Source organism: Prionailurus viverrinus, chromosome D4 (assembly GCF_022837055.1).
Source record: "Prionailurus viverrinus isolate Anna chromosome D4, UM_Priviv_1.0, whole genome shotgun sequence".
Taxonomy (NCBI): Eukaryota; Metazoa; Chordata; class Mammalia; order Carnivora; family Felidae; genus Prionailurus; species Prionailurus viverrinus.
The window spans coordinates 21,808,813-21,835,001 of NC_062573.1; the positions used below are offsets into that span (position 1 = coordinate 21,808,813).

At 37.4% G+C, this 26,189-nt stretch overlaps 1 protein-coding gene across 1 annotated transcript; it reads left to right on the plus strand.

Moving 5' to 3' along the window:
• Positions 1 to 10,401: 10,401 nt before the first annotated feature.
• On the plus strand, positions 10,402 to 11,370 carry LOC125150045 (olfactory receptor 13C9). Its single transcript, XM_047829361.1, has one exon. It carries the CDS (start codon positions 10,417 to 10,419, stop codon positions 11,368 to 11,370), a length of 954 nt encoding a protein of 317 aa, XP_047685317.1. The 5' UTR covers positions 10,402 to 10,416.
• Positions 11,371 to 26,189: the final 14,819 nt, after the last annotated feature.

Here is a 26,189-nt window from a genome sequence, read left to right on the forward strand (position 1 = left end):
TGCTCTTGGTTTTTGGGCTAGATTCCAATGGTTCATCATTACACACAACACCCAGTGCTCATCACAAGTGCTGTCCTCAGTACCCATCACCCATTTTCCCCTCCCCCCACCCCCCCCATCAACCCTCAGTTTGTACTTTATATTTGATGGTCTCTTATGGTTTGCCTCCCTCCCTCTCTGTAATTATTTTTCCCCCTTCCTTCCCCCATGGTCTTCTGTTAAGTATCTTAAGATCCACATATGAGTGAAAACATATGATATCTGTCTTTCTCTGACTGACTTATTTCACTCAGCATAATACCTTACAGTTCCATCTACATTGCTGCAAATGGCATGATTTCATTCTTTCTCATTGACAAGTAGTATTCCAGTGTATATATAAACCACATCTTCTTTATCCATTCATCAGTTGATGGACATTTAGGCTCATTCCATAATTTGGCTATTGTTAAAAGCACTGCTATAAACATTGGGGGGTACATGTGCCCCTATGAATCAGCACTTCTGTATCCTTTGCATAAATTCCTAGTAGGGCTATTGCCGGGTCATGGGGTAGTTCTATTTTTAATTTTTTGAGGAAACTCCACACTTTTCCAGAGCGGCTGCACCATTTTGCATTCCCACCAACAGTGCAAGAGGGTTCCTCTTTCTCCACATCCTCGCCAGCATCTATTGTTTCCTGAGTTGTTATTTTTAGCCACTCTGACCGGTGTGAGGTGGTATCTTAGTGTGGTTTTGATTTGTATTTCCCTGATGATGAGTGATGTCGATCATCTTTTCATTAGTCTGTTGGCCATATGGATGTCTTCTTTGGAAAACTGTGTCTATTCACATCTTCTGCCCATTTATTATTCTGGAGTATTTGTTTTACGGGTGTTGAGTTTGGTAAGTTCTTTATAGATTTTGGATACTAACCCTTTATCCATTATGTCATCTTTTCCCATTCTGTAGGTTTGCCTTTTAGTTTTGTTGATTATTTCCTTTGCAGTGCAGAAGCTTTTTATCTTGATGAGGTCCCAATAATTCATCTTTGCTTTTAGTTCCCTTGCCTTTGGAGATGTGTTGAGCAAGAAGTTGCTGCAGCTGAAGTCACAGAGGTTGTTGCCTGTTTTCTCCTCTAGGGTTTTGATGGTTTCCTGCTCACTTTTAGGTCTTTCATCCATCTTGTGTTTATTTTTGTGTATGGTGTAAGAAAGTGGTCTGGTTTCATTCTTCTGCATGTTCCTGTCCAGTTCTCCTAGCACCATTTACTAAAGAGACTGTCTTTTTTCCATTGGATACTCTTTCCTGCTTTGTCAAAGATTAGTTGGCCATACATTTGTGGGTCCAATTCTGGGTTCTCTATTTTAGTCCACTGGTCTATGTGTCTGTTTTTGTGCCAATACCATACTGTCTTGATGATTTTACAGCCTTGTAGTAGAGTCCAAAGTCTGGGATTTGTGATGCCTCCTGCTTTGGTTTTATTTTTCAAAAATACTTTGGCTCTTTGGGGTCTTGTGATTCCATACAATTTTTAGGATTGATTGTTCTAGCTTTGATAAGAATGCCAGTGCAATTTTGATTGGGATAGAATTGAATGTGTAGATAGCTTTGGGTAGTATTGACATTGTAACAATATTTATTCTTCCAATCCATGAGCATGGAATGTTTTTCATTTTTTTGTGTCTTCAATTTCTTTCATAAGCTTTCTATAGTTTTCAGTGTATAGATTTTTCACCTCCTTGGTTAGATTTATTCCTAGGTATTTTATGGTTCTTTGTGCAATTGTAAATGGGATCAGTTTCTTGATTTCTCTTTCTGTTGATTCATTATCGGTGTATAGAAATGCAACTGATTTCTGTACATTGATTTTGTACCCTGTGACTTTGCTGAATTCATGTATTGGTTCTAGCAGCTTTTTGGTGGAGTCTTTCAGGTTTTCCATGTAGAGTATCATCTTATCTGTGAAAAGTTAAAGTTTAAATTCTTCTTTGCCAATTTTGATGCCTCTTATTTCATTTTGTTGTCTGATTGCTGATGCTAGGACTTCCAGCACTATGTTAAACAACAGTGGTGAGAGTGGACATCCCTGCCGTGTTCCTGATCTCAGAGGGAAAGCTCTCAGTTTTTCCCCATTGAGGATTATATTAGCTGTGGGCTTTTCATATATGGCTTTTATGATGTTTAGTTATGTTCCTTCTATCCCAAATTTTGAGGGTTTTTGTTAAGAAAGGGTGCTGTATTTGTCAAATGCTTTTTCTGCATCTATTGACAGGATCATATGGTTCTTATCCTTTCTTTGTTGATGTTATGTATAACATTGATTGATTTGGGAATATTAAACCAGCCCCACAGGCCAGGATGAATCCCACTTGATCATGGTGAATAATTCTTTTTATATGCTGTTTTGTTCAATTTGCTAGTATCTTATTGAGAATTTTTGCATCTATGTTCATTAGGGATATTGGCCTGTAATTCTCTTCTTTTGTGGGGGTCTCTGCCTGGTTTGGGAATCAAGGTAATTCTGGCTTCATAGAATGAGTCTGGAAGTTTTCCTTCCGTTTATATTTTTTGGGACAGCTTGAGAAGGATAGGTATTAACTCTGCTTTAAAAGTCTGGTAGAATTCCCCCAGGAAGCCATCTGTTCCAGGACTCTTATTTGTTGGGAGATTTTTGATAACTGATTCAATTTCTTCACTAGTTATGGGTGTGTTCAAATTTTCTGTTTCTTCCCATTTGAGTTTTGGTAGTGTGTGTGTGTCTAGGAATTTGTCCATTTCTTCCAGGTTGTCCCATTTGTTGGCAAATAATTTTTCATAGTATTCTTTGATAATTGCTTGTATTTCTGAGTGATTGGTTATGATAAATCCATTTTCATTTGTGATTTTATCTATTTGGGTCCTCTCTCTTTTTCTTTTTCTTTTTTTTTTGAGAAGTCTAGATAGGCGTTTACCAATTTTGTTTATTTTTTCAAAAAATAAGCTCTTAGTTTCGTTGATCTGTTTTAGTGTTTTGTTTTTTGGTTTTTTTTTTGGGGGGGGGGATTCTGTATTGTTTATTTCTGCTACGATCTTTATTATTTCTGTTCTTCTGCTGGCCTTGGGGTTTCTTTGTTGTTCTGATTCTAGTTCCTTTAGGTATGCTCTTAGATTTTGTATTTGGGATTTTTCTTGTTTCTTGAGGTAGGCCTGGATTTCAATGTATTTTCCTCTTAGGACTGCCTTTGCTGCATCCCAAAGGGTTTAGACTCGTGTTTTCCTTTTCATTTGTTTCCATATATTTTTAAATTCCTTCTTTAATTGCCTGGTTGACCCATTCCTTGTTTAGTAGGATGTTCTTTAACTTCCATGCATTTGGAGCTTTTCCAAACTTTTTCCTGTGGTTGGTTTCAAGTTTCATAGCATCGTGGTCTGAAAATGTGCATGGTATATCTCAATTCTTTTGTATTTATTGAGGGCTGTTTTGTGACCCAGTATGTGGTCTATCTTGGGGTATGTTCCATGTGCACTCGAGAAGAATGTGTATTCTGTTGCTTGAGGATAAAAAATTCCGAATATATCTGTCAGGTCTATCTGGTCCAGTGTATCATTCAGGGCCATTGTTTCTTTATTGGTTTTCTGTCTACATGATCTGTCTATTGTTGTAAGTGGAGTATTAAAGTCCCCTGCAATTATCACATTCTTACCAATAAAATTGCTTATGTTTGCAATTGTCTTATATTTTTGAGTGCCCTCAAATCGGTGCATAGACATTTATTTATTTATTTATTTATTTATTTATTTATTTATTTATTATTTGTTTTTTAATTTACATACAAGTTAGTTAGCATATAGTTCAACAATGATTTACCCATTTAGCCCATGCCCCTCCCACAACCCCCCAGTAACCCTCTATTCTCTAAGAGTGTCTTATTTTTTGTCCCCCTCCTGATTTTATATTATTTTTGCTTCCTTTTCCTTGTGTTCATCTGTTCTGTGTCTTAAAGTCATCATATGAGTGAAGTCATATGATATTTGCCTTTCTGTGACTAACACTGCTTAGCATAATACCCTCTAGTTCCATCCATGTAGTTGCAAATGGCAAGGTTTCATTCTTTTTGATTGCCAAGTAATAAGAAACCATATCTTCTTTTAACATTCATCCAACGATGGACACTTGGGCTCTTTCCATTCTTTGGCTTTGTTGATAGTGCTGCTATAAACATTGGGACACATGTGCCCCTTTGAAACAGTGTACCTGTATCCTTTGGATAAATACCTAGTAGTGCAATTTCTGGGTCATAGGGTAGGTCTGTTTTTAATTTTCTGAGGAACCTCCACACTGTTTTCCAGAGTGGCTGCACCAGTTTGCATTCCCACCAACAGTGCAAGAGGGTTCCCGTTTCTCCACATCCTCTCCAGCATTTGATCAATTCTTTAGCTTTCATTTCTTCCTGGAATTTCTTTTGAGGAGAATTCTTCCATTTCATCATTTTGGCCAGTTCCCATGTCCTAGCTTTAATGAGATATGTTAAAAAAATAGTAACTAACCCTTTTCTGTTACAAAATGTAAAAGAACAATTCTCTTTGCTTGAAACATTGTTCTGAGATGACTTACTTGGATACTTCAATTAAGTAATGTTGGATATGGGATTTTGAGGATCCATTATGATTTGAGGAGAAGAAAGGAAAAATAATGGGTCAAGAGCTCTGCTCTTAGGAAAGAAGCTTACTCACATGCTGGTAGACCAGGACCTAAGAAGATAAGTCCAGGAAGCAATTTCGTGTAGTCAGCTCAGTGAACTTTGGAAGCAATGATGTTGGGTACTGTATTAATTCATTTAATGTTCAGTTCTGTGATTCCCCCCCCCCCCCTGTCATTGCACCTGTAGTCAAAGTCTGTTTTACCTGGGCTAGTGGTTTTGTGGTGAACAAATTGTATTCATTTTTTTTGGTGTAGCCGTTCAAGGAAAGGAGAGCACTGTCCTCAAAAGTAGAAGATGGCTGAGAGTACCTGGGATTCTATACATATTTTCACCATTACCTCCTAATTGTTTAATTTAGATAGGTGGCGATTTTATGCCGATTAGCGTGGGGGATAGGTATATATATATATTTAGGCGAATTCTTTGGAGATGCTTACAGTACAGAGTGGGATTGAGCTACAAATTAGTTGGTAGACTTACAATAAGAAACCTGAATAGCTTGATGGATTCCAGGTTTCATTGTATGCTTGCAGAATTTCTTAATTTCTTGTGAATTTCAAAATGCCATTCATATTCACATAAGTACCAGTAAATTCTGATTTTCAACTTCAATAAGTTTTAGATTATTTTGTACAATAAACACTTTTTCTCTTCTCTCCCTGATTTAATAAATGTGAATTAACTAAATATATATAAAATTCTTTTAACAGTGCCTAGAAATTTATAAGTTTTTACTCTTACTATTGATAACCAAGAGGTAATGTAGCTATACATTACCTAGTATAGCTATGTAACAGGTCTTTATATTATCAATAAGACATGGTAGGTTGAACAGCGGTATGGACAAGAGCCCTGGGGTATATTTGGATTAAGCATTTCAGCAGTATATGATAAAAAGAATGGGATAAGACACATCCTCAAGACTCCGGATTGGCTATTTGTAATACAGTATAAATGTAATATAATTAAGCCTTTAGGGGATTATTCTTGAAGTTTTTAAAAGTTTTGAATGTCTTTCCCCTGAAGCAATTTAAAGCTATGGCTTAGAAAAGTGTATAAGTCCCTTAGAGCAAGAAATATTTAAATTGCCTTCCTGAGCCTGGAGAAAATTCTTTAGATAATTTCCTGAGTCTTCATCTTAGGGCAGTGTTTTCACCTTGGCTTGAAGGGCAAATGAAATCTTCCATGGTCTCAAATATTTATTTTTATCTTACTTTTGAACTAGCACATCCAAAATACATTCCCTTTGTAATCAATCATATTTGGCTGTAATGTATAGAAGTTTTTAAAACCATTTTAAATAGTACCTTTGCCATCAATGTTTTCCAGACCACAAGGCCTGTGACATTATGGTTCCTCAGTGGTGATACCTTCAGATATTCATCAACCTCATGGAAAATTTTGTACAATTGGCTGCAAATAGAAGATCAAGCAAAACAATCTGCTGTGCATTGCAACCTAGGAGGTGAATCAATCTTCCATTTAGAGGTAATTGCTGAAAACATACTAATAACACAAATCTAAGGGGATGTCTGTCCAATGAACTGAGTTGAAATAAGCCATGTGTTTGGGGGACAGAATATTTCTTACTATAAAGAGTCTTTACAGAATAGGAATGAAAAAGTTCCAAGAGGATTTTCTTTGATATAATGAAAAAATGGAGACAAAATTAAAACACATGTTCAAATAACAATTTGAATATCCAAAAAAAAGATGGATATTTAGATGTAGAATTTATCTTACTGGGAATAAAAATTCATTTAGTCAGAATATAGTTTCTGGGTTCATGGTTTTAGTAGTGCTTACCTGTCTAATGGTATCATTTCCCACTGGTCCAATGAGGTACTATACAATAGGAAGCAGATTTGCATTCTTGATATAGAATGTAGACTAAGCTTGTGTCACCGAAGTTCTGATTATGTAACAGTTTTCCATTTTTTCTCATAGCACCAATTTGGTTCTGTTTAGCAAATGTTTATCCGGTGCTAATCATGAAAAGACTGACAGTTCCTTTCCTGAAGTCTCTCACTGGAGGTGCTATTTGGAAAATCTTATTATTCGTTCTAAATACATATTAAATTTGTGTAAAAAGTAAATGAAGAGGAGCAATGAGTCCTTAGCTAAGGGGAAAGCATTTTGAATTTCATTGTTATGTTTATATGAATATCTTGGGAATCGTTTTAAATAGTTGTAAGTTTTTGTTATTGTTGGTGGTATATTCCTATGGTAACTTTATACATGATACTTGTCACACACACACACACACACACACACACACACACACACACACACACATTTAACTTTCATATGAATGAACTAAAATAGGCTTTCTTTAAAAAGCTGAGTGTCTGGGGCGCCTGGGTGGCGCAGTCGGTTGAGCGTCCGACTTCAGCCAGGTCACGATCTCACGGTCTGTGAGTTCGAGCCCCGCGTCAGGCTCTGGGCTGATGGCTCACAGCCTGGAGCCTGTTTCCGATTCTGTGTCTCCCTCTCTCTCTGCCCCTCCCCCGTTCATGCTCTGTCTCTCTCTGTCCCAAAAATAAATAAACGTTGAAAAAAAAAATTTTAAAAAGCTGAGTGTCTGGTTCTAAATGGTGCTGGCCTTTGCTATAGTGGCATAACACTCTGTTACAAAGTGACTAGAGATTGGTATAACATGCATCCATGTCATGAAAATTTTCATGTATGTGATGAAAATTAGTATGTTGTTAGGTTGAGAGACCAGATACCTGAATAGGTCTCATTGATAAAAATTTGAAGTGACTCTTGTAGGAGCATGAAACTTGGGATTGGCATGTAAAAGAATTAGAAAAAAGAGTAAGTCAAGAAATATGAAGGAAACCAAAATAGTGTTTACTATATGCGAGGTGCCTTATATGCGCTATTTTATTTATTTTCCCAAGAACACCACAATGAGACTATTAATTAAAGGTGAGGATATCGAGACACAGAAGTTAATTGCCCAAGGTCAGATAGCTAGTAACTGGCCTTGTAAGCAGAAGGGACATAGATGTGGGATGCTAGCCCTGAGGTCATTGCTGGCCATAGACAGGCTTAATCCATACAGAAAACATATAAAATCTCTGTCTATGTGTTCTGCACAAAGACTCAGGCCTCTTCCTGATCCAGGGCACTGACAAGAAATTTTCAGTGAGGACTGAGTGGAGTAATGTGGACTGAATCTACAGCTTTTACCGAAGTAGGGTAGGGTTGGGAAGAGGCAAATCTGGGGAAGCTGTAGACGGATTCCCTGTAGGTATTTCTGCAGCACAGCCTTGTCCCTCACCCTCTTCTTAGGTGGTGTTTTGAGCCCCTTCCTGTCTATGGTGAATGCCATCTCAGAGCATGTTTCCCTTCAAACTTGGTAGCTGCTTACTCTGTTCTGTGGTTGGGGCTTCGAGGGTGTAGTTGCGTTGTAATATTTTTAACATCCTGTGACTTCATATTGGAAGTTTTCTATTGTTCATGGAACTTTTTTGTAGAAACACTAACTCTAATGCACATCTGCATGTCAGTAAAAATATCAGTTTCATTAAAAAAAGACAGGTTTATTTCAATAGACAAAGTGACCTTTCAGAGTGAAATTGCTTCTTATAATCATTTACCAAGGAATTGGGATTTTGCTGGCTAGCAATAAAAAGGTGAATCTGGGACTCAATAAAAGACGCACGCATATTTCAGGTATAAAAGAATCCATAAAAGATGAAGTTGATTGAGGACAGGGCAAAAATAGGAAGAAAGTCGTACCCCAATGATGACCAAAAGCAAATATATGTAATTAGATGCCAGTTGAAATAGATTCAGAGGATTCAGACCCAAAACTCATGCCAGGATTCCTGAATAAGGAGCAATGTTCTACATGTTAGGTACTTTTTGTTTGAGTGAATTAGAGCCTTTTCAATGGATTCTGTGTCCATGAAAAAGAAAATTTGTGTGTGTGTATATGTGTGGGGGTGCTATTTTTGAAGAAAAATGAAAGGAAATAGTCTGAGACTTTATGACACCAGCTCTTTGGATACAAAGACTGTGTCTGATCCCTGGCTGAATGGCAGGGAATATTTCCCTGAGAAATCACCTGGTTAAGGTGGCAATGAAGAGTTTTTTGCATTAATAAAATGAGAAGACAAGTCACAGACTTGTTGACAATATATGCAAGTCATCTATGCAATAAATTATTTGTAGCCAAAGTGTACAAAGAACTCTCAAAACTCAATAATGTGAAAATGAACAATCCAATTAAAAATGGGAAAAAGATGTGAATGACACTTTACTAAAGAGAATGTAAGGATGGCCAAAAAAACCCCCAAATATTAGTCATTAGGGAATGCAAATTAAAAGCATGATGAAATATCACTACATACCTATTAGAATGTGTAAAACAACACACACACACACACACACACACACACACACACACACTACTAAGTGTTGATGAGGATGAGAAGCAACTATAACTCTCATACATTTCTGGTGGGAATGCAAAAATGATACAGCTACTCTGGAAAGCTGGCAGTTTCTTATAAACTTAAAAATGCATGATTCATTATCCACTATGCCAATCTGATATTTACCCTAGGAAAATTAAAACTTATGTTCACATAAAAACCTGGGTATAAATTTTTTAACAGCTCTATTCATAATTGTCAAGAACTGGAAACACCTCAAATGTCTTTCAGCATATAATTAAACAAACTCTAGTGTATCCATACCATGGAATACTCAGAAATAATAAGTTGGATGAAGCTTGAAGCTCAGAGGCTTTATGCTAAGAGAAAGAAGCCAGAGACCAATGGCTCTTATGATTCCTTTTTTGTATGACTTTCTGGAAGAGATAAAACTATAGGATGAAAAGCATATTAATCTTTGTAGGATATGAGTGGTAAAAGGGGTGACTAAAAAGGGACACAAGGGAATTTTTAGGGTGAAAGACAAGTTATGTGTTCTTATTATAGGGATAGTTACATGAATCCATACATATTTTAAAATTCATAGAACTATACACTAAAAGAGAGAAAATCACTTTTACTATATATTTTACTATTGATAATTACTAAAATTTTGTTCTATCTCCCATAAAAAAAGATATTTGCATTGGAACAAGAAGACTTCAGATAATTGGGTTTTGCATGAGTTGTACTTGTTTTTTGGGCAATCACGCAGTCAAGAAACACTGATTGGGTTTATTGTTGACTTTTGTCCCATCACATTAGCACACTTCATTCAATGTTTTGGTATGAAGTGGGTTATTATTAAATATTCCCGACAAGGAGCTAGACTGCCTTTGCAAGTTAACTAATCAAATCTCTGATATAATTCATTCCATAATGCTTTTAGAGTTCAGAAAATATTTCAGATAATTAGGGACCACAAGCAGAGTTGAATTTGGGCCTAGGATTTGCTACATATTAATTATATGACTTTAGGCTTAAACTCTGGTTAACTTAAATTTCTTATTTCTGAAATGGTCATATTGTGGAGTTTCAGTCAGGTAATGTGTGAATAAACCTCACAAATTCCTGGCCCAGAGTGGTCGATACAACAGATTCTCCTTCATACTTCTCTTCTGGTGTTGTTTATTTCACTTCTTTACCTTTTCTCCCTTCTTCCCCTTCTCTGTTTTCTTTCTTCCTTCTTCTCATTGGGTTCATGGCAAATTTTTATATATGTGCATTGGTGAACTTGGACTTACCATAATAAATAAATCATTATGTTAAAAAAATTCTTTGAATTCTTACAGGTAAGAAAAAGTACAATGGAATGGGAAAATCAAACCATTCTGGTGGAATTCTTTTTAAAGGGGCTTTCTGATTACCCAAGGCTTGAGCCACTCTTTTTTGCACTAATCTTAATAATGTATGTTGTCATCCTTCTGGGCAATGGCACCCTTATTTTAATCAGTATCTGGGACTCCCACCTTCACACCCCTATGTACTTCTTTCTGGGGAACCTCTCCTTCTTGGACATCTGCTACACCACCACCTCTATTCCCTCCACTCTGGTAAACTTCCTCTCAGAAAGAAAGACCATATCCTTCTCTGGCTGTGCAATACAGATGTTCCTTGGCATGGCCATGGGGACAACAGAGTGTGTGCTCCTGGGCATGATGGCCTTTGACCGGTATGTGGCTATCTGCAACCCTCTAAGATATCCTGTCATCATGAGCAAGGATTCCTATGTGCCCATGGCAGCTGGGTCCTGGTTTGCTGGGGTTATCAACTCTGCAGTGCAAACTGCATTTGTGATACAATTGAACTTCTGTAGGAATAACATCAATCATTTCTCTTGTGAAATTCTGGCTGTCATGAAACTGGCCTGTGCTGACATCTCAGGCAATGAATTCATCATGGTTGTGGCCACGACATTGTTCACACTGATGCCCCTGCTTTTGATTGTCATATCTTACTCATTAATCATCTCTAGCATCCTGAAGATCCATACTTCTGAGGGGAGAAGCAAAGCTTTCTCCACCTGCTCAGCCCACCTGATTGTGGTGATAATATTCTATGGAACCATTCTCTTCATGTACATGAAGCCCAAGTCTAAAGAGACACTTAATTCAGAGGACTTGGATGCCACTGACAAATTGATATCCATGTTCTATGGAGTGATGACTCCCATGATGAATCCTTTAATCTACAGTCTCAGAAACAAGGATGTAAAGGAGACAGTGAAACATCTATTTAACAGAAGTTTCTTTAGCAAGTGAATGGAAAAGATGATTGAATTGTGAATACATTGGGCATTGTTAAAGCTTTAGAATTATGTTGGAATTTTGGTTACTTTTTCTTGTTTTGAACTTTCACATATTACTCAACAATTTTTATGATGACATACAGCATTTCAATATTATGTCATGCTCACTATAGAGAATTTGCAAGATACAGGACATAGGATGAAGAAAATAAAGAGATCACTTATTACTCTAACTCTAGGAGATGGCTTTCAAGTATTTAACAATATATTTTGTGTTCTGTATATACCTCAATATTGGAATTGGGTATTATATGTCTTTTTATGTTCACCTTTATACATAGTCCTATTTCATACACATCATTTCATCAAATCTTTCAAAATAAGTAAGTTCTCTGTTGTGAGAAAAACAAAACAGAAAATCCCCCAAACTGCACCCACATTCTCCAGTGGAGAGCCTTGTGACATAGTTTCACATTAATTTCAAAATCCTCCGAAGACTTTTGGATACTATTTTCTTGTTCAGTATTTAGAATGTTTCCTGTGGAACTAAGCATGCAAGCATTTGGGACTATTGAGGGAAACGGGTAAATGCCTTAAGGATGGAGCCTATGCAATCAATCAGAAAGTCCTTATTTTATCTCCTTTTTTTGTTTCAGCTTACATGTTAGCTCTAGCATAAAGAAAATTTTGCAAAATTAAAACTGGGTTGGAAAATCAGTCCACTGGTCTAGAAAGTAATGTGGACAAGTGTTGGGTTAGATGGCATCATATCCATGCCCATTTTGAAGAAAGCAGATTTCTTTGATATCCTGAGATCATTCCAATGCTTTTCCAAAACATAGAAGAATGTCTAAGTTCTTGATTTCTAGTGTGGACCTGCATTGATGTCTTGTCTCTGTTACTAATAGCTTTGTCACCTTAGTGATCTAAGTAGATTTGGGGGGATGTCACACAGGATGTGATATTATCTTGATTTTGCTTGGCTTCCTCCTCACATTTTTACTCTATCTGAAGAACATTTCTAATTTACAAGCCAACAGGAATGAGAAAGTATGTTCACGAGTAAGCCACATTCTAGGAAATCCATTAGGCTGGATAAATTTTATATTGATGGAACAGTAAAGTTAGAGGATGTTGGGGATTAACATATTTTACATAGGCAAATAAGAGTTAAATGCTTGTGGTATTTTGGGGTGTATTAATGTCACTTTTCCAAGTTCAGTTTTTAATTTTAGTGGCAGGAATATCAAACAGTCATGAACTCTATTTAAGTCCCTTTAGCTTCCATCATAGATATTCACAGATTAAATCTGATGGCAAAGGTTGAGACTATTGATGTATTAGAATCACACCCTAGTGAAATAGGCTGTAAAAACCTATTAGTGGGGTGTTTGGGTGGCTCACTTGGTTAAGCATCAGACTCTTGATTTCAGCTCAGGTCTCCTCTCCCACTTCCTGAGCTGGAGCCCTGCAATGGGCTGTGTGCTGACAGCACAGAGTGTGCTTGCAATTCTCTCTCTCCCTCTCTCTCTGCCCCTCCCCAGCTTGGGTACTCTCTCTCTCTCTCTCAAAATAAATAAACAAACAAACTTAAAAACTTATTAGTTTCCATACACAGACTCAAAGGACTTTTATTTCCTGAAGAATTCCAGGTAGGTGGAAAACCTTTAGAGTTAAATATTTTGTGTTTGACTCACAGGCCGTGTTCGATATCCAACTCTACTTTCGTTTTTTTCTCAAAGCTTAAATCCAACTGTTTCCACAAGCTCTGGAGGATGACTAACCTAGGGCCTAGTCTTATATTAGACTTACAAATGTTTGATAGAAACTTAATTATAGAAGCATTTTATTTTTTTTTCAAATATTTTATTAAATTTTGAGAGAGAGAAAGAATGAGCACAAGTGGGGGAGGAGCAGAGAGAGAGAAGGGGACAGAGGATTTGAAGTGGGCTCTGTGCTGAAAGCAGTGTGCCCGGTGTAAGGCTCGAATTCATTAACTGTGGGATCATGACGTGAGTTGAATTGGATGCTCAACCAACTGAGCCACCCAGGTGCCCCGAAAGTAGAAACTTTTTTTAATTAAAAAAATTTTTTTTATGTTTTTATTTTATTTTTGAGAGAGAGAGTGCAAGCAGGGGAGGGGCAGAGAGAGGGAGACACAGAATCTGAAGCAGGCTCCAGGCTCTGAGCCATCAGCCCAGAGCCCGACGCGGGGCTCGAACTCACGGACCGTGAGATCGTGACCTGGCTGAAGTCGGACGCTTAACCGGCTGCGCCACCCAGGCGCCCCGAAAGTAGAAATTTTAATACGCATTTTGTCCTCGTACGAGAAGAGGAAGATGGTTTTTCCCTTCTTAGGGTTGTAGAATAAATTTGTGAAGAAAAGAAAGGTCAGTTACCTTTCTTGATGTACCCATATGCTCACATTTGCTGGTTACATACCTTATCACTATAATACTGATAATTCTTTCCTTAATACTTCAGCTTCTGCAGGGTTTTCCATTTAGGAAATTTATTTTGAAAGATATTCCCATTTTTCCAATTCTCAGTTAATCAGAATTTTGTGACTTGGAAAACATAAATTTCCTAACAATTCTGTGAAGAAATTACTGTATGGAACCACTTCCATACTATTATTTAATAATAGTAAATGAAATAATTTCTTTCCATCCAGTGTGTATTCTACCATTTGTAACTAAATCCCTGATTGCTACATATGGTATATGAGGTTCTCTTTGCTTTGGTCTGTTTGGTTTCATCTTCCACCAGCCCCCATATGCCTATTTATATTCTTATGATGCTGTGTTATTTTTATTTTCCTGCCTTCATCATGCATTTCTTGTCTTATACCATGGTGTTATTGTTTCTTCTTCCCGGATGTCCTTCCTCGTATTTTTTACCTCTCAAAATCTCACTCACAAATTAAGAATCAGTTCATGTATCACCTCTCCTGGGAAGTATGACTTGATCCTGAGTTACTTGTCACTTACACCTCCATAGCACACTAAACAATCATTTTAATTAATTAATTAATTAATTAATTAATATTTATTTTGAGGGAAAGAGTAGGGAAGGAGTGAAGGGAGAAGGAGATAGAGAATCTCAAGCAGGCCCCGCTCCCAGAGCAAAGCCCTACCTGGGGCTCAACCTCATGACTGTGAGATCATGCATGACCTGAGTACAAATCAAGAGTTGGAAACTTAACTGACTGAGCCACTGAGGCACCCCTAACTATCATTTTAATTGCAGCATTACCCCCTCTTATTGAAATCATCTGATTACATGGATATTTTCTCATTACCTGTAGGACAGGTAGAGACTGCACCTTGAACATTTTTATATTCACAGAGATTCTTACAGCCAACTTCATTGAGTAGGTATGCAACAAATGCCATGTAAACAGAGGTTATTAGAAAATATAAAACACCAATAGAAATAAGGGTAGAAGATATGAGTACTTAACACATATAAAAGGGCGATTCTAGTCAAATGGCGGCTTAGGAGGACGCTGGGCTCACCGCGCGTCCTGCTGATCACTTAGATTCCACCTACACCTGCCTAAATAACCCAGAAAAACACCAGAGGATTAGCAGAAGGGAGTCACGGAGCCAAGCGCAGACGAGAGGCCCACGGAAGAGGGTAGGAAGGGCAGCGAGGCGGTGCGCGCTCCACGGACTGGCGGGAGGGAGCCGGGTGGAGGGGCGGCTCCTCGGCCAAGCAGAGCGCCCGAGTCTGGCTTGCAAAAGCGGAGGGGCCGGGCGGACTGTGTTCCGACAGCAAGCGCGACTTAGCATCTGGGAGGTCATAAGTCAGCAGCTCTGCTCGGAAAGCGGGAAGGCTGGAGGACAAAGGGAGGGAGAGCTGCTGAGCCCCCTGACGACAGACCTCAGTTTGGTGGGGAACAAAGGCGCTCGCCAGCGCCATCTCCCCCGCCCATCCCCCAGCCAAAATCCCAAAGGGAACCAGTTCCTGCCAGGGAACTTGCTCGCTCCGCGCGCAAACACCCAACTCTGTGCTTCTGTGGAGCCAAACCTCTGGCAGCGGGTCTGACTCCCTACGCTGCCACAGGGCCCCTCCTGAAGTGGATCACCTAAGGAGAAGCGATCTAAGCCTGCCCCTCCTGCCCCCATGCACCTTGCCTACCCACCCCAGCAAATATGCCAGATCCCCAGCATCACAAGCCTGGCAGGGTGCAAGTAGCCCAGACGAGCCACACCACCCCACAGTGAATCCCACCCCTAGGAGAGGGGAAGAGAAGGCACACACCAGTCTGACTGTGGCCCCAGCGGTGGGCTGGGGGCAGACATCAGGTCTGACTGCGGCCCCGCCCACCAACTCCAGTTATACACCACAGCACAGGGGAAGTGCCCTGCAGGTCCTCACCACGCCAGGGACTATCCAAAATGACCAAGCGGAAGAATTCCCCTCAGAAGAATCTCCAGGAAATAACAACAGCTAGTGAGCTGATCAAAAAGGATTTAAATAATATAACAGAAAGTGAATTTAGAATAATAGTCATAAAATTAATCGCTGGGCTTGAAAACAGTATACAGGACAGCAGAGAATCTCTTGCTACAGAGATCAAGGGACTAAGGAACAGTCACGAGGAGCTGAAAAACGCTTTAAATGAAATGCAAAACAAAACAGAAACCACCACGGCTCGGCTTGAAGAGGCAGAGGAGAGAATAAGTGAACTAGAAGATAAAGTTATGGAAAAAGAGGAAGCTGAGAAAAAGAGAGAAAAAAATCCAGGAGTATGAGGGGAAAATTAGAGAACTAAGTGATACACGAAAAAGAAATAATATACACATAATTGGTATCCCAGAGGAGGAAGAGAGAGGGAAAGGTGCTGAAGGGGTACTTGAAGAAATAATAGCTGAGAACTTCCCTGAACTGGGGAAGGAAAAAGGCATTGAAATCCAAGAGGCACAGAGAACTCCCTTCAGACGTAACTTGAATCGATCTTCTGCACAGCATATCATAGTGAAACTGGCAAAATACAAGGATAAAGAGAAAATTCTGAAAGCAGCAAGGGGTAAACGTGCCCTCACATATAAAGGGAGACCTATAAGACTCGTGACTGATCTCTCTTTTGAAACTTGGCAGGCCAGAAAGAATTGGCACGAGATTTTCAGGGTGCTAGACAGAAAAAATATGCAGCCAAGAATCCTTTATCCAGCAAGTCTGTCATTTAGAATAGAAGGAGAGATAAAGGTCTTCCCAAACAAACAAAAACTGAAGGAATTCATCACCACTTATCCAGCCCTACAAGAGATCCTAAGGGGGACCCTGTGAGACAAAGTCCCAGAGACATCACTACAAGCATAAAACATACAGACATCACAATGACTCTAAAACCGTATCTTTCTATACTAACACTGAATGTAAATGGATTAAATGTGCCAACCAAAAGACATAGGGTATCAGAATGGATAAAAAAACAAGACCCATCTATTTGCTGTCTACAAGAGACTCATTTTAGACCTGAGGACACCTTTAGATTGAGAGTGAGGGGATGGAGAACTATTTATCATGCGACTGGAAGCCAAAAGAAAGCTGGAGTAGCCATACTTATATCAGACAAACTAGACTTTAAATTAAAGGCTGTAACAAGAGATGAAGAAGGACATTATATAATAGTTACAGGGTCTATCCATCAGGAAGAGCTAACAATTATAAATGTCTATGCGCCGAATACCGGAGCCCCCAAATATATAAAACAATTACTCATAAACATAAGCAACCTTATTGATAAGAATGTGGTAATTGCAGGGGACTTTAATAAACCACTTACAGAAATGGATAGATCATCTAGACACACGGTCAATAAAGAAACAAGGGCCCTGAATGAGACATTGGATCAGATGGACTTGACAGGTATATTTAGAACTCTGCATCCAAAAGCAACAGAATATACTTTCTTCTCGAGTGCACATGGAACATTCTCCAAGGTAGATCATATACTGGGCCACAAAACAGCCCTTCATAAGTTTACAAGAATTGAAATTATACCATGCATACTTTCAGACCACAATGCTATGAAGCTTGAAATCAACCACAGAAAAAAGTCTGGAAAACCTCCAAAAGCATGGAGGTTAAAGAACACCCTACTAACAAATGAGTGGGTCAACCAGGAAATTAGAGAAGAAATTAAAAAATATATGGAAACAAACGAAAATGAAAATACAACAATCCAAACGCTTTGGGACACAGCGAAGGCAGGCCTGAGAGGAAAATACATTGCAATCCAGGCCTATCTCAAGAAACAAGAAAAATCCCAAATACAAAATCTAACAGCACACCTAAAGGAACTAGAAGCAGAACAGCAAAGGCAGCCTAAACCCAGCAGAAGAAGAGAAATAATAAAGATCAGAGCAGAAATAAACAATATAGAATCTAAAAAAACTGTAGAGCAGATCAACGAAACCAAGAGTTGGTTTTTTGAAAAAATAAACAAAATTGACAAACCTCTAGCCAGGCTTCTCAAAAAGAAAAGGGAGATGACCCAAATAGATAAAATCATGAATGAAAATGGAATTATTACAACCAATCCCTCAGAGATACAAACAATTATCAGGGAATACTATGGAAAATTATATGCCAACAAATTGGACAACTTGGAAGAAATGGACAAATTCCTGAACACCCACACTCTTCCAAAACTCAATCAGGAGGAAATAGAAAGCTTGAACAGACCCATAACCAGCGAAGAAATTGAATCGGTTATCAAAAATCTCCCAACAAATAAGAGTCCAGGACCAGATGGCTTCCCAGGGGAGTTCTACCAGACGTTTAAAGCAGAGATAATACCTATCCTTCTCAAGCTATTCCAAGAAATAGAAAGGGAAGGAAAACTTCCAGACTCATTCTATGAAGCCAGTATTACTTTGATTCCTAAACCAGACAGAGACCCAGTAAAAAAAGAGAATACAGGCCAATATCCCTGATGAACATGGATGCAAAAATTCTCAATAAGATACTAGCAAATCGAATTCAACAGCATATAAAAAGAATTATTCACCATGATCAAGTGGGATTCATTCCTGGGATGCAGGGCTGATTCAACATTCGCAAATCTATCAACGTGATACATCACATTAACAAAAAAAAAGAGAAGAACCATATGATCCTGTCAATTGATGCAGAAAAGGCCTTCGACAAAATCCAGCACCCTTTCTTAATAAAAACCCTTGAGAAAGTCGGGATAGAAGGAACATACTTAAAGATCATAAAGGCCATTTATGAAAAGCCCACAGCTAACATCATCCTCAACGGGGAAAAAGTGAAAGCTTTTTCCCTGAGATCAGGAACACGACAAGGATACCCACTCTCACCGCTGCTGTTTAACATAGTGCTGGAGGTTCTAGCATCAGCAATCAGACAACAAAAGGAAATCAAAGGCATCAAAATTGGCAAAGATGAAGTCAAGCTTTCGCTTTTTGCAGATGACATGATACTATACATGGAAAATCCGATAGACTCCACCAAAAGTCTGCTAGAACTGATACAGGAATTCAGCAAAGTTGCAGGATACAAAATCAATGTACAGATATCAGTTGCATTCTTATACACTAACAATGAAGCAACAGAAAGACAAATAAAGAAACTGATCCCATTCACAATTGCACCAAGAAGCATAAAATACCTAGGAATAAATCTAACCAAAGATGTAAAGGATCTGTATGCTGAAAACTATAGAAAGCTTATGAAGGTAATTGAAGAAGATTTAAAGAAATGGAAAGACATTCCCTGCTCATGGATTGGAAAAATAAATATTGTCAAAATGTCAATACTACCCAAAGCTATCTACACATTCAATGCAATCCCAATCAAAATTGCACCAGCATTCTTCTCGAAACTAGAACAAGCAATCCTAAAATTCATATGGAACCACAAAAGGCCCCGAATAGCCAAAGGAATTTTGAAGAAGAAGACCAAAGCAGGAGGCATCACAATCCCAGACTTTAGCCTCTACTACAAAGCTGTCATCATCAAGACAGCATGGTATTGGCACCAAAACAGACACATAGACCAATGGAATAGAATAGAAACTCCAGAACTAGACCCACAAACGTATGGCCAACTCATCTTTGACAAAGCAGGAAAGAACATCCAATGGAAAAAAGACAGCCTCTTTAACAAATGGTGCTGGGAGAACTGGACAGCAACATGCAGAAGGTTGAAACTAGACCACTTTCTCACACCATTCACAAAAATAAACTCAAAATGGATAAGGGACCTAAATGTGAGACAGGAAATCATCAAAACCTTAGAGGAGAAAGCAGGAAAAGACCTCTCTGACCTCAGCCGTAGCAATCTCTTACTCGACACATCCCCAAAGGCAAGGGAATTAAAAGCAAAAGTGAATTACTGGGACCTTATGAAGATAAAAAGCTTCTGCACAGCAAAGGAAACAACCAACAAAACTAAAAGGCAACCAACGGAATGGGAAAAGATATTCGCAAATGACATATCGGACAAAGGGCTAGTATCCAAAATCTATAAAGAGCTCACCAAACTCCACACCCGAAAAACAAACAACCCAGTGAAGAAATGGGCAGAAAACATGAATAGACACTTCTCTAAAGAAGACATCCGGATGGCCAACAGGCACATGAAAAGATGTTCAGCGTCGCTCCTTTTCAGGGAAATACAAATCAAAACCACACTCAGGTATCACCTCATGCCAGTCAGAGTGGCCAAAATGAACAAATCAGGAGACTATAGATGCTGGCGAGGATGTGGAGAAACGGGAACCCTCTTGCACTGTTGGTGGGAATGCAAACTGGTGCAGCCGCTCTGGAAAGCAGTGTGGAGGTTCCTCAGAAAATTAAAAATAGACCTACCCTATGACCCAGCAATAGCACTGCTAGGAATTTATCCAAGGGATACAGGAGCACTGATGCATAGGGCCACTTGCACCCCAATGTTCATAGCAGCACTCTCAACAATAGCCAAATTATGGAAAGAGCCTACATGTCCATCAACTGATGAATGGATAAAGAAATTGTGGTTTATATACACAATGGAGTACTACGTGGCAATGAGAAAAAATGAAATATGGCCTTTTGTAGCAACGTATATGGAACTGGAGAGTGTGATGCTAAGTGAAATAAGCCATACAGAGAAAGACAGATACCATATGGTTTCACTCTTATGTGGATCCTGAGAAACTTAACAGGAACCCGTGGGGGAGAGGAAGGAAAAAAAAAAAGAGGTTAGAGTGCGAGAGAGCCAAAGCATAAGAGACTGTTAAAAACTGAGAACAAACTGAGGGTTGATGGGGGGTGGGAGGGAGGAGAGGGTGGGTGATGGGTATTGAGGAGGGCACCTTTTGGGATGAGCACTGGGTGTTGTATGGAAACCAATTTGTCAATAAATTTCATATAAAAAAACAAAACAAAAAAAACCACAAAATAGTCTGTTGCTATCACTGTTATCATTAAAAAGTAAAATTGGTTTATTTTTTTAAGAGAAAAAAAACCACATATAAAAGAAAATGCACCTATTTAAGACACACACACAAAAGTTAAATATTTCTAGTAGTTAAAAATTCCATTTAAAGCCATGATGAGATACTATTTTAAGCCATTTAGATGATGAAAAAAACCTCTAAACTATTGACAACATCCAGTGATGGTAAGAATAAGAGAAAATCGCTGTATTAATAGTGGGAGCATAAATTAATATTATCTTTTAGCTTCATAAAAATACTCATTGATTTTGACCCATCAGTTCACTTCTAGAATTCTACCTTAACATAGGAATTTGAACTTATTTCGTTAAAAATAAATTAAAAAATAAAAAGGAAAAAGATCATTCGACAGTATCCAGCCTTAAGGTGCCTCATTTGCTCCTCACAGGAGGAAATGATTTTGTCTTGAGTTATTTTATTGTTTTATAATGAAGATCAGACTCCTTTCTGAACTATGGTTACCACTAGGTTGTTTAATTATAATTTATTTTCAGCTTTGTTTTTTAAGCCTTTATATATTACCTGAATATATCTTTTCTTTCCTTGTCTAACCTTCTTTTACTTCTTCCTACTTCCAAAAAAAATTTTTGTATACAAAACCTGTGTATTACTTTTTGAATATTTACAATGTAATATGTTCATTCAGAAAGTCAACTTTTATTATAAACTAAATCATAAAGTAAACATAAAATTGTATGGTTAATAATCTATACTTCCCAAATGGTTTCATGTGTGTATGTTTGTGTGTGTGTGAGAGAGAAAAAGAGATTGAAAGATTGAGAGAGAATTCAGTTGGGGAAATTTTGATGACTATACATGAGCCTCTTTATGATTTTTGTGTGAAACAGAGTAATGGGCCTCTTGTAATTAGGTCTTTAGGGCTTTATTTCTGAAGTCTCATGTTTTATACATATTTCATTTATGAAGCAATTTAAAGTTGCTCATAGAGGTTTAGAGAGGTCCTTAAGAACACTTAAATTGTGTCCTAAAGCATGGAGCAGATTCTTTAGATATTTGTGGGTCCACAATGGGGCAGTGTTTTAGCCTGGGCTTTATGGGGAAATTGCCCCATTCCTAAAATGTATGGTTAAGTATCAATTTCCTTCCTATTTTGAACTAGAGGAATCTAATGGTGCTTTGTCTGAACTAGCAGAATTTATCTTTGTATTCACACCTGTAACAGTCATGTGTCTATAAATGTCAAACAATCAGTGAGTTTCTATGGCCAAATGATTACTCACTAGTAGCTGCCTCTTTGGAGGCTCAGCTACTAATGTGGAGTCATGAAGATTGGCTGCAAGTAGAAAAGCAGGACAAAATCATCTGTTGCTGCAACCTAGAGAGACAGGCAGTCTCTGGGTTGATGGTAAGTTACTGCAAAGGCAGGAAACAAACTTATCATCGATAAGTAGGAGTTGGACTGATGGTTTAAAAGTGTCAATTTTGAACATGAGATGTTTTTCTCATTGAGAGATTGAGTGTTAGAAAGGGAATTTAAGGGTCTAGTGACTGCGATGTGGTGGGGGAAAAAGAGCTATGAGACCAAAAGAGCAGTTCTGTATGCAAAGACCACTGCACAACCAACTGGAAGGAATTTGCCCAGCAGGATGAGTTACTTTTTATTAATGTTCAGCTTTTTAGTGTGTTACATCGTATTTGGACACTGTTATTTACTTGAGCGAATTGAGGCTTACTATAGGGTGTACAGTAGGCTATGTGTTCTTTGGTAAACAAGTCATCGCTGGTCCTCTAGCAACAGCTCAGTTCCATTTGGTTCAGTCACTTAAGAACCAGGTGAACTGTGTTCCAGGTACTGTTCTAGGGCCTCTTTATACAGAGATAATATACGAGGAGGATCCTATGACCAATTTGGATTTTTTTAAAGAAAGTGAACAGTATCATTTTGTGAACTGAAAAAGAAAATATACCAAAGCAATGCATAGCCAGAAAGACACCTGCTTGGGCATTATTCTAGTATGTTTGCATGCAGTATTGGGGACTATTTTGAATATCTGCTTTTCGATCATTAGGTTATAATTATAAAAGTGAGTAACTTTTCCTTTTCCTTTTCCTTTTTATGTCAAGAGGCTTGCTAAAAATGTTAAAATAGTCTTAGTCAAAAAAGTTAGTCATGTGTTTTAAGACAAGGAACACACTGGTACCTTACTACAACCCTATCTTTTTATAGAGGGAATTGAATTTGATATAAGGCAGAACTTGAGATGATTTTTGCCATTTTGGCACCTAATTTTCTGGTGCCCAGAAGATTGGGGTGACTGTGATAAAGTGTATTAGGATCTGTATGTAGGATGAAATAATACCATTTGTCAGAACATTGTGTGTGATCTGATTAAGCTTTTAAGCTACATGTACTTGATAAAGAAATGACTGTTTCAGAGATGTACAAAAAAAAGAAGGAAGAAATGAACAGAGAGGCATGAAGGAAACCACTGACAATGGGAACCATTGTTGTGCTATTTGCATTATATGCACCAGCTCCTCTAGTCATATAAACAAATATTATGATATAAGTGTTTTTATCTTCATTCTTTACCAAGGATGATGATAATCAGAAACGTGCCCAGGCCATCTAGTTAAGAGGCAGAGATGGTGTTTGACCTAAGTTTGCCTCCAAAGTCTGTGTGCCTGACAGTGGTATGGAATGTGCGTGTTAGAATATCATGTAGCATGGGGATAGCTAATGGAACCATGGTTTTGGCAGAGATGATTTTTCACAGGGGTGCATATAATCTTCAGTATTCAAAGAACCCCTGGTGTACCTAATGCCTTTGGGGGTCTCAAGTGGTTTGAGACCTAACCCAGAAAAGTATGACAAATTCTATAAGATGGAAATATTCTAAAAAATTAAATAATTTTAAAAGCTAGGGCAAAGAGGAGTTTAGAATAGGAAAATCAAATTGGGTTTTGGGTGATCCCAAGGAGACTAATTATGGCCTGAAAATGAGAAGATGGACCCTAGACTCAGAGCAAAGTAATTCATAACGTTAGATGGACAAAAGACTTGAGAACATATCCACTTATGGATTGGTAAAATTGAGTAGAGTGTTCAAGTTAATGAAAACAAATAGTGAATGACAACTAGCCAGCAAAATAAGGAAGTGGGAAAAAAAGAAAATGCAAAAATGCAAAATAAGTAAGTAACAAAAATAAAGTATATGGAAAGAAAAAAAATACATTAATATTTCTATTTTAAAGTGAATGGACTTGATACTCTCATAAAAGACACTATAAAAAGAGATTAAAAATGTAAACCCAGATATACGTTACTTATAAGTAGTGTACTTAACAAAACGAAATGGAAGAATTGAAAATAAAGGAATGCACAAAGAGCAGGCAAAAGGAAACTAAAAGAAAGCAGGAGTGTAAAAGCAATATGCTAAAAGTGGAATTTAAAGCACAAAACATGAGAAAGGTCAATTAATAACATTCACAATTCATAAAGATTATCAGCCATAACCAATACAGAAGCTAAACATATAAAAATCCTACATATATAGGATACATATACTTAAAATACATGTACTTAAAAATTTTGAATAGGATTTATTAAATATAGATGTCAGAAAATAATTATTTGAAATATTTGAATAATATATTAAATAAACTTGATTATATGTATAGATGTATGCATGTATTGTGTATCCATATAAAACCATATGTCTTTCTCCAAGAGAATTCATACATTTACAACATGGATCAAGTAATTGGCTGCCAAAGTCTCCATAGGTCATGTTCTCTTTTCATAATAAAGTTGGAAATAAATAACAAAGTCAAACACAAATATCTAATGACTAGTTGTGCAAGAAACACACATTTGGGTAACTCTTGGTTTAAAGAAGGAAAGGGAAAAATTACCTAGAAGCCAATGAAGAGAACATCTCATGAAAATTTACCTTTTTAGGAAAACAAAGTATTTTCAGGACATTAATTAGAGGTAGCAATAGAGAAGAAAGAGGAAACTTCAATGAATTTAGTTCTTATTTCCTGGAGATAGAAAATTCCAAGTAAGTTTAAAATATTTACAAACAAAACTTAAGTTAATAAAACAGGGAAAAAAATTGAGAAAGATAAATCTATCCAAAAGCCCCACCCCCCAGCTTTTTTGAGAATACCTGTATTATAGGAAAATGCCTTGTGAGATGAATAAGAAAAAAATATTATGTAAGAATAGTAAGGAAAAAGGAGAAAGGAGAAAGAGTTTCTCACAAGGGAAATCACAGATTGGAAGGGTTAAATGTTGTATGACAACACATTTGTAGTGAAATATAAAGTATCAAATGAATTCTCCAATCACCATTTTGAAATATTGCTTCTTTCTGAATAATCCCTATCTTGGTCTGATAGTTCTCTTGCAACATTAGTATTGTCAATTAGGATTCTAGTCTATAAGCCAAGTTCTCTAGAAATTGAATAATTAAGAATTTATACTCTGCAACCATATGGCTTGGGATTAACTCTTCGTTCTACCATTTTTTTTTTAGCTACATGACTTTGATCTTAAGCAAATTACTTAATTTTTCTGTGCTTTATTTTCCTCCTCTGTTTATAACTAAAGATGATGATGCTAGTAACAGTAACTGACTAATAGGGTTGTTATTCAGACTGAATTAGGTAATGCATAAAGCAAGCAATTAGTAGAGGATTGACACAGAGTGAGAAATATTTTGTCTTTCATTTTATTCTCTAACTAAACAAATATTTTTGAACATCTATCTCTGTGTCCACTTCACTATAGATACTGGACTGTGGAAGTAAATAGGAAAAGTATCTATCTTTATAAAGTTTACATGCTATGGTTAAAACAGATAGTAAACATAACATTATAATTTCAAGGAGTGACAAGATCATTGATTTATTGTGTGGTGGTGTGTAGCCAATAAAAATGGTTTATTGTTCAGTTACACATGAAATACAATGCTAAGCTTTTATTATAACCTCAAGTTTACATATGTGATGATAAATACAACAAAAATCCCAGGCTTCAGGAAAGAAGACTTAGGTTTGAATCTTACTTAGCTCTGATATATATTTACCTTTGGTCAAGTTCACTTAATATTTACACTTTATCTAAATTGTGGATAATAATATCTCTGTCACTTAGCAGTGTGATGAGATTAAGTAAATTACATGACATATTTCATGTAACATAAAACATGTTAGTTTCCTCTTCCCTTCCCCCTCTTTCTTCATAACTTGCCATGCTTTGGTTCACATGGTTTACTTCTTTTTTTCTTTAGTCTTTTCCTTAAAAAAAATTTTTCCCCTCTGAGAAGAGGGGTACTTGTAAACCGGTACACATTTGAAAGTAATCATAATAAGATACACATTTTGTTTTA